A 16,120-nucleotide genomic window follows, 5' to 3' on the forward strand; every position below is an offset into this window, starting at 1 on the left:
GGAGAAAAAGAAAATAAATAAAAGGCCAACCATGGTGGCTCATGCCTATAATCCTTATCCCAAGGAGGGTTTGGATTTGGGAGGCTGAGGTGGGTGGATCATGAGGTCAGGAGTTCAAGACCAGCCTGGCCAAGATGGTGAAACCCTGTATCTACTAAATATACATATATATACATACACACACACACACACACACAAAATTAGTTGGATGTGGCGATGGGTGCTTGTAATCCCAGCTACTTAGGATTCTAAGGCAGAGAATTACTTGAAACCAGGAAGGGGAGGTGCAGTGATCCGAGATCATGCCACTGCACTCCAGCTTGGGCGACAGAGTGAGACTCCATCTCAAAAAAAAAAAAAAAAGTGAGAGAGAGAATGTGGGTGAACAGAGGCTAGAAGAGTCTAATATGTGAGAGTGTGACTGAGGAACTGACTTCTTGGGGAGAAGCTGGCGTTTAAGGGCAACCAAATAAGAAGTTTTGCAAAAACCAGAAAAAGGAGCAGCATTTCAGGGAACGGTGTAGCCAGTGACAAGCCACAGTGTGAGGAGTAAGATCATGGATTCCAAAGAAGAATGTGGCAGCTGGTGTGGGTGAGGCACAGTGCGTGTGGGGCAGGTAGGACTCCGATCCCATGGGACCGCCACATCCAGCTGTGGAACTGGAATGAAGGGAATTCACTCTAGGGTTTTAATAGAGAAGTGACAGGAACTTACTTGCATTCTTAGCAGATCGTCCTAGATGCAGTGCAGAGAACGGATTGCACTGGGGATAGACAAGAGGGCAATTCTGGTAAGTGTGTTGCGGAAAATAAATAGTTAAAACCTAAACTTCTCCCTACCCAGAGAAACCTCTCCACAAAAGTAAAAGAGAAAAAACTAAAAACACTGTTATTGTTGAATAAGTTTTCAGCCATAATGTGATTCATGTCACAGGCAATCTGCCGAGAAATTGCATAGAAAGAAAGAAATCTCATTCATTATCCAGCAGATAAATCTCGTTACAGACTTTTTCTCAAGGGTAACAGTAACTAGTCCTTTAGCAAGAGGGCTTGACAGTACCCTCTGTCAACACATAGTCCATCCTAGATCCACCCAGAAATTGGGGTGATCATCTGTGGGAACTGTGGTTTTACATAAAGGAAAAATTCACTTTGTACATCCTTATGAAAGAAGGTAGTTTTACAACTTGGAGTCAGGTGCCTGCTGAAGATGTTAGGTTCCTGTTCTTTCCTGGAAGGGGTAGGCAGGGGTGCTACCTGCCTTGATGACACATTTCAAAGAGATAGCCTCAGGTCTTAAGGAAAGACCTTCCTAGGTCTTAAAGCTGGCAGGAGACTTGTTTAGCTTTTGTTAACATCCACATGCATTTCAAAGGAACAGAGAAAGTACTTCCACTTGTAGGCTTTCTAAAGAAATTGCTCTAAGAAAGGGAGGGGGATAAGTCTGGTCCCTTATCTCCTGCAGGGAGAATTCAGCCTCTCACTTTGGTTTTGCAAATGCCCTCACCCTTGCTCCTGGTGACTGGGACCCTTGTAAGGGAAGGAACTGCAGATGCTTCTCACAGCAACAGAATGTGCCCTGGAGTGAAGGTTTGCTGTGGACAGGGAAGACTCGAGGACAGCCACTAAGGTTTTGATTTGAGCAACCTGGAAGTCAGGGGTGCTATTTACAGAGAGGGAAACATAGTAAATGCGGATTCAATTAATGCAGAAATTAATTAATGAAATTCATAATCTGCTTCACAAACTCACAATGCTAATATGTCCACTTTCCTGAATAGCTCACCTTCTAAAACACCTTCCTGCCCTTTGAAGCACCAAATTCAGAATCTCCCGCTTGAGGAATCCCAGCCTTCCTTGGAAATAGCCAAGAAATAAGGCTTCATGATTACCTGTTCCTGAAGGGAGTCAGTTTTACTTCTCAGTGCCCTTGGGGTGGGTACAGGGCCGAGAGTCAGGTCCTGCCACGTCTGTGCTGCTTGCTGCTAAGTGACATCCCTGCTGAAGACAGGCCTGGCACCCATCTCTGACTCCGATGCTTTCAGGGTGTGCAGGAACTGGATTTCCAGGTACTACTTTATATCCCTCCCATCCACCCTCGTTTCTAGGATAGCATTCACTCCTCCATTCACTCTCCTGGGTCCTAAAGGGCTCAGATCCTCAGCTACATTCAGGACTGAATCAAAGCTGCCCCCAAATGTTTCAGCTGTGGCTATCCTGCCTCGGTTCAACCTGTGTCTATGATTTCCCCTTTGAAGAGCTGGTGTCTGCAATGACATAGATTAGAGGTGACCCAGATGTATTTCCGGTATAAAATCTGGTGCACCCCAGGTGGGACGGCATTCCCTTCTCCCTCAAAAGACTGCTTGTGCTAACTAACCTTACTGGACCTTGCCATTAAGAAGGGATAATCTCTTCTGTTAAACAAAACAGGGTCCCTCCCCAGGGGAATGGGGTAGGGCACGCCCTTCGTCTGCATAACTAAGAGGACCTCCAGAGTGACTGCCTGATTCCTAAATTGTATCAGCTTGACTCCAGTGCACATAAAGGGGGAGCTTCACAGGCTACCGCCTGCCCCTCCAAATAAAAGGAAAAGAAAGAACGACAAAGGTTTCACCAGCCGCACAGTAACATCTCTGCCTAGGAAGTAGCCAGCTCTACTTTATAAACTTCATTTCAAACCATATAGCTTTCCTTCTTGTGTTGAACAACAGAGGTTCTATGTAATGTGCAGGTTGTGATCTGAGTATTAGATGTGACTGTGTCTGTATATTGGTGTGGCTTTGTGTATTTTTCTATAGTTATGAGAAGCATTTTATCTATTGAGGTATGCAGGGATGTTTTAAATGATGTAGGTATACTAAGCAAATGTACTTCTATGAATGAATACGTCAGTCAGCAAATAGAATTTTACATTACGTTTAAAAAAAATGTAAGTAGGAGTTTATGCGTTTAATAGAACGTGGCCCCAACTTTGTTTTGGGAAAACAAATTAGGAAAAACAACTTTGCATATACATATAAACCTAATTAATATTTATAATAAATATGATTATTATATTTAAATGTTAATAAATTATATATAAATTATAAATAATAATAAATATATAAATACCTAAGTAATATGTCTTAAATAATTATTATATTTATTATATATTATATATTATAAAGTATATAAATATATCATTAAATATATTTGTATGCAAGCTTATTTATATATGTAATATATGAATATCATATATTTATATTATATATAATATATAAAATTATATATTTATATGGAAAATTGTATTATATATAATACAACTATATAACAAATATATATTTGCATATTATATATTATATATATTTATATATAAGGAACACAAGTATATATAAAGAGCACAAGTATATATAGATACATATTATGTATTATATATAACATAGTATTTATATATAAAATAAATAACACAAGTGTATATCCCATAGTGTCCCCACCATCAAAATGATTTTATCTAGTTGGAGAAGGATTGGGGTCATTGCAGTGTCCGTTCAGCAGTGCAGTAGCCACACACTTTAATTCCTGCTGCTGGAAACAGAGTCAGACCCGCTGCTGTTTTGTGAGGCGCAGCGCAGGTTTAGTGGGATGGTTCTGGATGCAGCCTGGAAGGTAGTGGAGATGTCCCCTTAGAGGCCACTGGGATGGCGTAAAGTGCCTCTGTGACTTGAGATTTTCCAGGGAACGCATGTGGGAAACTGAAAAACGCCGCACTCATCATCTCAGGAGCAGCACTGCCTTTTTCTATAGTCACCAAGGGATAAGGCTGATGTAATTGAATATATATGTGTGTATATATATATATATATATATTTATGGCAATAAACTAGAAATCTTCAGAGCCACCAGAAAATCCAGTTTGCAGAAAAGATATTTAAGAGAAAAATAAATAAAGTGTATGATGTGGGACATAAAAGAATATAGCCACAGAAGAATAATGGTAACTTCCTCTGCCAATCACTTTGTGATGAGCCTGAGATGGAAAAGCAATTTCTGTCCCTGATGGAATGTCCTTGGGTGGGGGCCTTTGTATTTGTCTGGAATAAGCTTTCTTCCCTTTACCAGAAAACATCTTTCCAACATTCATAACTAGAGGAAATTAAAATGAAATTTATTTCAAAGACCCAACTGATGGATTTTGCACTACATTGTTTATAATTGTTTCTTTTTTCCTTTCCCAAGCCTTCTTATGGCTTTTTTAGTCCAATCTGGCTAACACTAGGGATTGTTAATCTTTATTTCCTAATTCTACATACAAAACGTAAGGGTTGAGGGTTCATTTAAATCTAAGTAAGCCTTAGTAGTTGATTTACGGCAATTTAGATAACCTTTGAAAACATACAAGCAACATATGTTAGCTCTAAGTGCATATATAACTATTTTATTAAAATATATTTTCCTATAACTGGCATAAACTTTAGCTAATTATATAGATGCAGTGTTTCTGTTTATTAGACAACATGAACTTCACAAGTATGAAACTTTTAATTGCATGCTGTATTTCTATTATTTTTATAGATGTTCCAAATAAAAATTGGGTTGAGAACTACAAAAGGTACTTTCAAAAATGAATAGGATGTTATGCCATTAAAGGACTGGTTGAAGCCAGTGTTTCTACTGACATTCTGCGGACTTTTATTTGGAGGGATTTTAAGAGATTTTCTAGGAAAACTGTGCTGTATGATTACAATTTAGGATACGCTGGATTAAACAATGATTTTTAAAAGTTTTTTTACTGTAGTACAGCTCTGAGCCTTTAATCCCTAATGTGCAATGGGAATCTCTAAGAGGAAACTGGAGTGCACAGTATTTGCTGATCTTATTTGACCAGATCCTATTAACTCCCAGAAAAGTGTTCAGCAGAGCAGTTTTTTTTGCAAGGCTGATACATCTGTTGCAATTCTTATCCATGTACAAAACCTGTGCACCTTTGTGTAAAACTTTCTTAGTAATGGATATTATATATCTTTTCATTTAATAAATATTAAATAAAAATTTGAGAATGAGAAATAAAAAACATCTTGGTTTTAAAAATCATACTGCCATCCCTGATGTTCTTGGCTCACCTCCTAAAATTTTATTTTTAAATTCTTGTACTATTAAATAACATTCCTTCCTTTATACGAATATTGCCATATTTACTATGGCTTTCACTATGTGACAATTATTTTAATACTATACACTTACTGTCAATTTTTTTTAACTGTATAAACTGTGACATAAATTATCACGTGGAAATGAATACTTAATTATACGTGTGACCACTTGCTTGAGGAAAGGAGGTATTTTCCTTTGAAGATGGGAAATTGAGTCTGGTGAACCAGATTGTACATGTACAGCAGGATTTGCTTATGATTATTTTTTGAAACCCAGAGAAATCTCAGCAACAGTTAATCCTAGGTTGATCATAGATTCTATAGAAATGTTACTGAAAGAGTAAATTCCAAAGTTCATGTAAAATGCTGGTTCAGGAAAGGTACCACTTTGGTATCAAGATTATGGCCAATTGCCTTGTGAATCTAGTGATTGGATTCTGTGATTACTCTTCTATATTAGAAAAATGAATCACTTATGGGTAAGACCTTCATGACTTTTAAAAATAATAATAATAATAATAATAATAATTATTATTATTATTATACTTTAAGTCCTGGGATCCATGTGCAGAATGTGCAGGTTTGTTACATAGGTATACATGTGCCATGTGGTTGGCTGCACCCATCAACACATCATCTACATTAGGTATTTCTCCTAATGCTGATGCTGCCTCTCCTCTTAACCCCTTCTACCCCTAGATAGGCCTCAGTGTGTGATGTTCCCCTCCCTGTGTCCATGTGTTCTCATCGTTCGACTTCCACTTATTAGTGAGAACATGTGGTGTTTGCGTTTTCTCTTCTTGTGTTAGTTTGCTGAGAATGATGCTTTCCAGCCTCATCGATGTCCCTGCAAAGGACATGAATTTGTCCTTTTTTATGGCTGCATAGTATTCCGTGATGTATATGTGCCACATTGTCTTTATCCAGTCTATCACTGATGGGCCCTTGGGTTCTTCCAAGTCTTTGCTATTGTGATCAGTGCTGTAGACCTTCATGACTTTCTAATTGCCTCTTTGAGTCTATACTGTCTCCCTCTGCTCTCCCAGGCTTCTCTTGGAGTAACATGCTTGGATTTCACTGTCTTTCAGTCATTGCGGCTGATGGGAGGAGAGTGGGAGCGTGCAGCAGTGTCCTTCAGGTTACTCTGATTGGTATGCCCTGCTGTCTTTCCTTTGAAAATCCTAGTCAGAAACCAGGTACTCTCTTCTTCATCTCCACTGAGAATCCCATTTTCAAGTGAGATTCCTGAGGGCAAAACATGAATAATGATCATAATAGTGATAATGATGAGAAGAATGATGTGTCGGAAATCATGGTCAGTGTTTAAGAAATAATTGGGTTAAGGGGTTTCAGTTTGCAGTATTACAGCAAGGACTCTGAAAGTTTATGTGTTGGAAATCTGGTAAAAGTACTGGATAAAATTGGTTTTGGATTTTCAAATTGTGTCATTGAAATTGCAAGAAAATAAGGAATTATCAGAGTCCCCCAGATGATGTGAAATGCAGAAATGCAGAGAGATTGTGAAGCTTGGAAGCTAGCCCTGCCCTGATCATGTGTGCTGATCCCTGTGATGTGTAGCCTTCACTCTGAGAGTCTCTTGGCTCAGGTAATAGAAAGCCAATTTAAGGTCTTCCTGATGTTGAAAATGTAATAGGAGATCCTCATGTATAGCCAGAACACCAAAGGGTGTTCTACTTGCAGTATTGGGAGAATAGACAGACATCAATGTCGACATCAGTGCCAGTGGGTTTCACACTAGTCGGCAGGTGAATTTCTACCATCTCTGGGGTCCAGAATGCCTCGAGGTGATCATTTGTTTTTGAAAAGAGGACGTTTTCTGTTCCAGGCACATCATATAATCTAATGGTTAATTTCCCCTGAATGGGGGTACCTTCAAAGCAGAATGCATGGAATTACCATAGGTAAAGTTTCCAGAAAGGAAGTGCAGATGTGAAAACTTGCCAACAACTTAGTTTACATGAGAAATTGGAATTCTTATCAAATTCAGACTGTAAGAATGTTAAAAAAAAAAAAAAAAAAAAGAATAAAATTGTGAATAGGAAACCAAATACTGTATGAACGGCCAAGGAAATGTGAAAATAATCCAAGCCATCATCTCTCCTTACTAAACGTCATTTGCAAAACACAAACAAAACAAAAATCCCACTTTAGTGCATTAGTCTGTTTTCTACTGCTTATAGCAGAATATCTGAAATTGGGTAGTTTATGAAGAAAATAAATATGCTTCTCACAAATACACAGGCTGAGAAGTCCAAGACCAAGGAACCACCTCTGGCAAGGGCCCTCTTGCTGGTGGGGATTCTGGAGTCCAAGGTGTGCAGGCATCACCTGGTGAGGGGCGGAGCATCCCAGCTCAGGTCATCCTTCTTATTATAATGCCAGTAGTTTCCCTCCTGTGATAGCCCATTAATCCATTAATTTACAATGATTAATACAGTCACCTCTTAAAGTCCTCACCTCTCAGTATGACCATATTGGTGATTACATTTCAACATAAGTTTTTGACAAATAGTCAAACCATAGTATTTATGAAGTAGAAAAATAAGACCAAAATGAAAGCTCTCAGTTAAAAAATATGAAAAGAAAAAACAAGCAAACAAATTGGTAAATATGTTTGTAGATTTAAATAATAATCACCTATGTAAAACAATAATAGTATTTATAAGATTTATAAAATCAAATGAATAATTACAATGTCTAACAAGGTTTTTTAAATACTGAACAGCAATGCATGTAATTCAGGAGAGAATAATATTAAAGAAGAAGATAAGACTATTACAACTAAGTACATACTAAAATTTCTAGAAAATCTACTAAAATGAAAGTATGAGACAATAAAAACTGACTAGGACGAAAGCAAGCAAAAACGTAAGGACAATGGACATACACATAGAAAGCACAAGCTAAGATGCTCCAGAGAATGCCAAAGAGAGCAGAAACTTCAGGGAATATAAGAAGACTAAACTATCCAATTAAAAGACAAACTCTGAGATTGCGTTGAAAGTACAATCTAAGTACATGCTGTTTGGAGGTGAAAACCTAAAGCATAGGAGCCCAAATCATTTGAAAGAACAAATGTGTACCAGCAGCATGTACAAGAATTTTCATTGCAGCATTTTATATAAGGGCAAAAAGAAAAATGACCCAAAGACTCATCAAGAGGAGCATGGAAAAATCATGGTACATTCATGCAATGGAAAACTATACAACAATGAAAATGAGTAGAGTAGAGTATCATGCCTAAACATAGAGGACTCCCAAAAACATAATACAAGCAGAAAAAGAAGAGAGAGAAAGAGTCACAGAACTTGCAATGTGTAATTCCGGTTAAGCATTCAATTTCAGGAAACCGATATATGTGGCTAAAACTGGAAAGTATACATTTATGGTAATTATCAAGAAAACCAAGGGTATGATAAATATAAAATTCAGAAAGTTATTTCCCCTGAAGTGGAGGAAGAAGGTGATGTGTGGAAGGGAATATATTTCTGTGTGTTGATAATATTGATGCATTGGTAAGTATTCTATTTGTTAGAGTTGGTATTGTTCTCATTGTGTTACAGATACTCCTATATATTTCAATGCAGCACAAATCTATTTCGGAGAAATAGTGAATGGTGAAGACTGCTTCTGGGCGCAGTTAGCTTAGAGAATAGTGAGGAGAAAGACAAGTTAGCAAGTTTTCACACTTCATCTTCACAGCAGACTTAATAACTTAGATACTAGTCTAATTTTCACTGATTTGTTAGCTTTAGATAACTGTGTTTAAGTGATCATTAAGTACAAATTAAGTACTAAGTAAGTCCTCATGGGATTTGAATTATGTCTGACCAACCATAGGATCCCTGGTGTCTATATCACATGACACTATTGGGTCGAGCTTTGGTCTTTTAATCAGCACAGTTAAACAGTTTCTCTTGTCTTGAATTATTTGTTCATTGCCTTTCCTATTAGGTTAAAATTGCCTGAATAGCACAGAGCAGGTCTTATCCTTTTTTATTTCTTCTAACTTTTTATTTAAATGGATTTTATTTCATTTATCTATAGACATATGTATATGCACACACACACACACACATACAATTGTGCTTCAGAATTTATAAAACAAAAAGCAAAGCCTAGTCATTACTTTGTCTTCAAATATTAAAATGGACAATGTGATGGTGTGCATATAGAATAATACACTAATCTCTTTTTTTGGTCTTTCATGAAACATGATGTTGAAAACCTGACTTCAAAGGGAAAAGTCAGCTTTTAGTCATCATCTCTTATGCAGTGGAGTGGAAAAGAGAACTCATTATTCTAATTGACAGTAAAAATGAAAAAAAAAATTAAGCTTTGGATTTTTCAGGAGTACCTTTCTAATTTTCAGTACAACTCATAATACACAACAATTACAGACACTGAAGAAAACAACTCCTATTTCTTGAGGCTGCTGTATTTCAGTGTGATGGTGGGAGCTCTGGTGAAAGCTCTGGGCTCAAGGGAGCCTTCGGTGATTGGCTGCAGGCAGAGCTGATGGCCTGCCTATGGGATGTGACTTTAGGCTCGTCGTTTGCAGTACACGTTACACAGATTGCCAGAGACTGACATGACAAAGCTCCATTGTCCCCTGAAAGCACATTCACCAGCCTGCTTAGAAGATTCTGGCCTCTACTCAACAGATTTGAGATTCTTTATGTATACACAAAAAGGCAGGATATTATTTTCAGAACTTTTGGTAATATTAGGATGGCCATATAATATATTGTTCAACTTGGAATTCTTTGTGTGAGTGAATGGGGATTCTTAATAATTTTGCTGAGGCAATGGCACCGATGGGACCTGTGGGATCCTGGGTAAAGCTCACTGGTCATCTCCTCTGGCCTTCAACACTTGGCACCTCAACAAAGGTTAGTGGATCACCTTTGAAGGCACAGACCTTAAAGGAATTCCTCCCGTTTTGTTTTCCTTAAGACTGGTGTACTTTAATTTATGTAACTTGCAGTATGGGGTTTCATTAAAATAATGCTAAAGAGAAAATCAGTCTGTATGTATGTATTTATTCTAAGGATAATGTAATTTTTTAAAAAACCGTTGATACGTTTCATCATTGGTTTCTAGAATTTACTCAACATAAGCACAGTGAAAATGTATGTTATTAAGTGTATCCCTGGGAAAAGAAACTGTTTCCATATGTTCATGGGTAGACAAATGACTTATTATGCCAAGGAAGAGTGCTTCAACCCACAAGAACAACGACACCTACAGGAGTGTGGAAACCATGTTTTCCATCCTGTGACCTGATCTTCTCTTTGGTTTGCAGCGTCAATTGCAGCCACCTGCAATGATCCAGGTATGCCTCAGAATGGCACCCGCTATGGAGACAGCAGAGAGGCGGGAGACACTGTCACATTCCAGTGTGACCCTGGATATCAGCTCCAAGGACAAGCCAAAATCACCTGTGTGCAGCTGAACAACCGGTTCTTTTGGCAACCAGATCCTCCTACTTGCATAGGTATCAGGCAACAGAACTTAGAAATTTTATATTCAGGGATGAATGCATGTTGTCATTAAAATTGCTCCGTAAATGTATTATTTCTCCAGAAATATTTCTCAAGAGTTTCTTTCATGTTCTCTGGCTCTCTCACACTGCTGAAATTCTATTGTAAACCTTTAAACTTTATTTTATTAGGTGGAATAAAGGAAGTCATCCCCTTAATGTACAGTAATTGATATTTACCATACATTTCCTACCCTTAACAAATGTTATGTAAACATGGATCAATCAAATTACTGCAATTTAAAATTCTAGGTGGCTCAAAATTTATAACCCTACCATTGCTATTCTGATTTTTAATATAGAAACATGCCCTTGAGCAAAACCTAGTCACAAAAAGTATTTTCTCTTTTTAGATGTTTTTCTCCTTATAATAGTACATTTATAATAGAATTCTGAAAACTAGAAATTATACTACTTGTATTGAAATGAAGATAAGACGTTTGTTTCTACAATTTATTAACATTTTATAGTTTGACTTTATTAAAAGGATAAATTATTTTGCACACTTTGGCTTGAATAGCCACCTGAGACAATTTATTACAAATATGGTTTTATGCTAATATACATTTTATGTAAAATAGTAATTACAGGTAGATTATCTCTTTATTCAGTAAAATATTTTACCATAAAATTCCTAGAGTATATCATCTTAATTTTAAAAGGAAACTCTACTGAAATTTATTATTTTAAGGAACGATCACCGTTTAATTAGTACTTCTTTATAATCTGTCTGAAAAATGTAAAATTTAATTGATGTGTGAAGAGAGAAAGTGATCATGAAATGGATAGGCCATTTTGCGTAGCAGGACCATGGGGGGGATTTGGGGCTTGAAATGATTTTTATTGTCGCGTACACAGAGGTGGTAAAATTCTCAGTGGTCTTGGGGAGCTATGCTACAGAGCTCTTACTTATGACAAACTACTTATCACAGTTTTCTGGAGATAGATGAGGTTTGATGGCTGTGCTTGTTAGCATTCTCAGCCTCCTCGGGAAGTGAGCCATGTTTGTTTAATGTTTTATGCTGCATTTACTTTTCATAACGTCTGCGAGCATAGTCACGCATTTTATTCAAGCTGAGTCATCAGGAGACTTGCAAGATTTCAGCACGTTTCTTTTTTAAAGTAGAGTGATTGCCTGTAAATGTGGCAATCATTTTAAACCAATGGCCTATTTTTACATCGAGAAAGGGATTTTTTTCTTCCATTTTGCATATTTTTAGGCTCATGGAGGAATACGTTAAAAAGTTAATCTCTTAAAAGTAATTTATTACTTTATATTGATCTGAACATGTAATTATACAATTTGGCCATCTCCTAATTATTCTACAAACAAATTGATCTTTTGTTAGATCATCTCTTAGGTATTTTATTTTGACAGCAAATAGGTAATCCAGTACTCCGCAAAAGATAAATAAATAACACTGTCTCTGCCTTGAATGGCAGCTTCAAGGACAAGCTAAAATCACTTGCAGGCAATTGCATAATCAATTATTTTGACAAGGAGACCCGCCTACATGCCTAAGTATTAATGTAACAGAAAAATGAAAAATGTATACTTGGAAATAAATTAACATTATATTTTTATTATATTGTAATTTTCTGTTTTCCAGGAGTGAGGTTTTTGTCCTCTGTAAGAAGCCTGCCCATTAGGGCATCATTTAATCATAATTAGCACTCATGTAAATTCTGTTTCAAAGATTCAAAACACTTTTTAATTTTTTTTTACCTTTTTTCATATTACCTTTTTCATATTTTATTGAAGGCATTTTATAAACTATATTAAATCAAAAAGAGGAGAAAAAAGTGTTCATCTTTTTACCTGCCAACAATTAGTATTAATATAAATATTTATAAATAATTTCATAATTATGTATATAGAATCTGTTTTAAAATGTTTTAGGCTGAATGTGGTAGCTGACACCTGTAATCCCAACACTTTAGGAGTCCAAGGCAGGCGGATCACTTGAGGTCAGGAGTTCAAGACCAGTCTGGTGAAACCTCATCTCTACTAAAAATATAAAAATTAGGTGGGCATGGTGGCATTCACCTGTAATCCCAGCTACTCAGGAGGCTGAGGCACGAGAATCGCTTGAACCCAGGAGGCAGAAATTGCTATGAGGTGAGATCGCACTGTTGTACTGCAGCCTGGGTGACAGAGCGAGACTCTGTCTTAAAAAAAAAAAAAAAAAAAAAGTTTTAAAATGACAACATCCTGCAAGACTATTTTGTAAATTGAGCTGTTATCTACCAGTACATAGTGTGTATCTTTTGTGCTACTGTGTATTTTCTACTGGTTTTTGATGACTAAATTGTATCTATTTAGAAAGTGGTTTTGCTCACAACTACACCACCAGTGCCACTCTCTAGTATCTATTTGTTTGATCTACCAATATTAATTTCTCTAGACCCTTATTATTGTATAATTAAGTGGTTTTAACATTTTCCCTATTCTGAAGATAGCTGCAATGAGCACTCCTGTTGTGAAATACATCACAATTATTGACAAATGACATATTTCTACAAACTTACCTATTCCTAGGACTTTTAAAACATCTTTGTTTTTGTTTTTTGAGACAGAGTCGCTGGAGTGCAGTGGCATGATCTCAGCTCACTGCAACCTCCACCTCCTGGGTTCAAATGATTCTCCTGCCTCAGCCTCCTGAGTAGCTGGGATTATATCGCCTGCCACCACACCACGCCTGGCCAATTTTTTATATTTTTAGTAGAGAAAACACCACACGTGATTGTTCTTAAGGCAGAAAGTGATGCTGTCTTGTTTTTATTGGCGTTTTAAATTAATAATAAGGTTGAACTTTTTTTCACATGCTTATTGGCTGAAGTTCTTTCCTGATTGATCAGTTAATTTACTTTTTTCTTTGTATTATTAGTGTATGTTTACTTATTACTGGTGTCTCTCTTTCACAAAATCTGTTAACCTCTCATCTGTTGTGTGTGATGACATTTATTTTCAGCACCTGCCATTTGCTGTTGTTTTTTCTTGAATGTTGCTTGGGTGCCTCACTTTATTTTTTTTCATCCCAAATGACTCCTACCATGAATGGTCCCCTGTTTATCTTTTTGACTGAGTCTAGAAGGAGAAATTTGTAGACCAAAGGACACTAACAAGTTTGTTTTTGTTGTTGTTTTGTTTTGTTTTGTTTGCTTTGTTTTGGAGATAGAGTCTCACTCCGTCACCCAGGCTGGAGTGCAGTGGTGTGATCTTGGCTCACTGTAGGCTCTGCTTCCAGGTTCAAATGATTCTCCTGCCTCGGCCTCCTGAGTAGCTGGGATTATAGGCACGCACCACCACACCTGGCTATTTTTTATATTTTTGGCAGAGACGGGATTTTTGGTCTCCATACCTTGCCCTGAGATAATCCACCCATCTGGGCCTCTCAAAATGCTGGGATTACAAGGTTGAGCTCTCATGTGTGGCCTAAACTTTCTTACTCCCACTAAAGTGTCCCTGAAAAGTCTCCATTTTCTTATATAGCCTGCAATTGCTTTTCCCTGAGTCCAAATGGCAAAACACTCTGAAAAGCCAAAATGTATCCTAGGTTTGCAGAAATTCATTTAGGAACAGCAGCCTGTCCCTACATACAGGTGCTTAATTAGAAAATATTTATCTCACCCAACGGTGTGGGCCTTCAAAGGTTTTAATGCAGAAATGTAGATAGGTTTCGTTAAGGATTGCAGCTTCAAACCCTGATGGTGAAGGAGCTGCGATATATATATATATATATATGTATGTATGTATGTATGTATGTATGTATGTGTGCTATTTAGCATGGTGGCTAAAGATTTTGAATAAGGATTTGGTGGGTTGAAAAGAATAGGTGGACTTTATCTCTGTTTCTCTTCCTTCTGGAGAATTTCCTAGCATCTCTGAGATGCATTTACTACTATTCCAATCCTTTCCAAAATATTTTGCAAGCGAATTAAAACCTAAGCAAACCAAAATGAAAAATGTCAGGCCAAAAGAGAGAACAAACAAGGCCAGACAAAACTCCTTAATTCCACTTTCAGCTTATAAATCGCCTCATTTGAAAGTGCCTCCTGGGATCTGTGTGCGTGAGACAGGGTTTCCCCTTTGTTTCTTTTAAATCAGTATTTGAGTCATATCCCTGAACTGTTCCTGCTGGTAGCACCCTGTAGCCAGTGCTCTGAATCTGTCATTTTTCATCTTTCAAAACCTGTGTGGAGTAGAATCTTCTAGACCTTCAGGTACCATCTTTCTCTGCATCAGCTCCCACTCCCTAATGGGTCCATGCCTGCACTGCTTGATGCTGTCAGCAGCCACAGCATGATACTGAGGAGACACTGCCTGGTGAAATCTGATGGGACAATTGCTTCTGTACAGTTAAAAAAAAAAAGGCATACTGGGTAAAATCAAGTTTTAATCTATTTATGTAAAGATTAGTCTTGAGCCTATATCTGTAGAATTTATTATAAATATTTTCTGTGATAGTATTCAGAGTTTGCATTCAGTTAGACTGTGAGATTATAAGAAAAACAACTGGAGTTAGTTGTATTTCTTATAAAAAGTTAAGTTTTTAGAAATGTTAAAGACACACTCATTATTGAAAATTGTGAATCATGTGCCTTCATCTTCTTTCATCTTCCTTACAAAACAAAGTCTCTTGTTGTGTAGGGGGAAAAATCACCAATTAAGACTTTTTTCTACTTATTTTTTAATGCATATATGACCAATAATGGGAATAAAATAAGACATATAACTTAGTAGGAATAATATGATTTCATTGTAGTCACACTTTAAAACAACTTGGTGACATACCACAGTATTTGATATAAACAACTTTTAAACCCAGCATACTCTTGTATGTATCTAAAATGTGTATACTTATAAATTCTGCAATGTTTTCATACCTTCCCTGGGATGAGAGATTTAGGAGAAACCTTGTCTCACAAATAAAACAATCTTAAACACTTTCTGATTTAAGAGCAAAAATTGGCTTGCCTATTAACCACATTGAGCTACATAATTACTGCCTTGCTATTATAAATGTAAACACATTTAATTCAAAATTGATGACTGCAAACACAAACTAAATTTGTTATCATATAAAGTGGCTCTTTCTAGTAATATACCAAACATTGTGATCAAATAATATTTTCAGACAGTAATATTCCAACTCAGCTCCTCACTGATATGTATCCTTAGTTGTCACTTAAAATTTTGGGGTTTGTTTTGCCACTTTGAAATGTGGAAAATTAATTCAAGCCTTCCCCACACCAGAGGACTGGGAGAATGTGAAATGCCATGTATTCATTTATCCATTAACTGTTTCCTGAATACTTATTCTGATCCAGAAGCCATCTAGACATTAGGGATGAAACAGTGAACAGAAGCTAGATGATCACTGTTCCACATGAAGCAAGTACTCAAGAAGAAATATAAATGATT

The 16,120-nt window shown here is 36.8% G+C and overlaps 1 protein-coding gene across 2 annotated transcripts in view; it reads left to right on the forward strand.

Annotated features, from left to right (window-relative positions):
- Positions 1–16,120, forward strand: part of CSMD1 (CUB and Sushi multiple domains 1) — a 2,110,588-nt gene that overhangs the window by 1,755,411 nt on the left and 339,057 nt on the right. For both annotated transcript variants that reach the window (XM_017501161.1, XM_017501162.1), the window contains exon 27: positions 10,459–10,650. In XM_017501161.1, coding sequence (XP_017356650.1) covers positions 10,459–10,650 — 192 coding nt within the window. The remainder of the gene's footprint in view (positions 1–10,458; positions 10,651–16,120) is intronic.

Source organism: Cebus imitator, unplaced genomic scaffold (assembly GCF_001604975.1).
Source record: "Cebus imitator isolate Cc_AM_T3 unplaced genomic scaffold, Cebus_imitator-1.0 Scaffold279, whole genome shotgun sequence".
In the NCBI taxonomy this organism is placed as follows: domain Eukaryota; kingdom Metazoa; phylum Chordata; class Mammalia; order Primates; family Cebidae; genus Cebus; species Cebus imitator.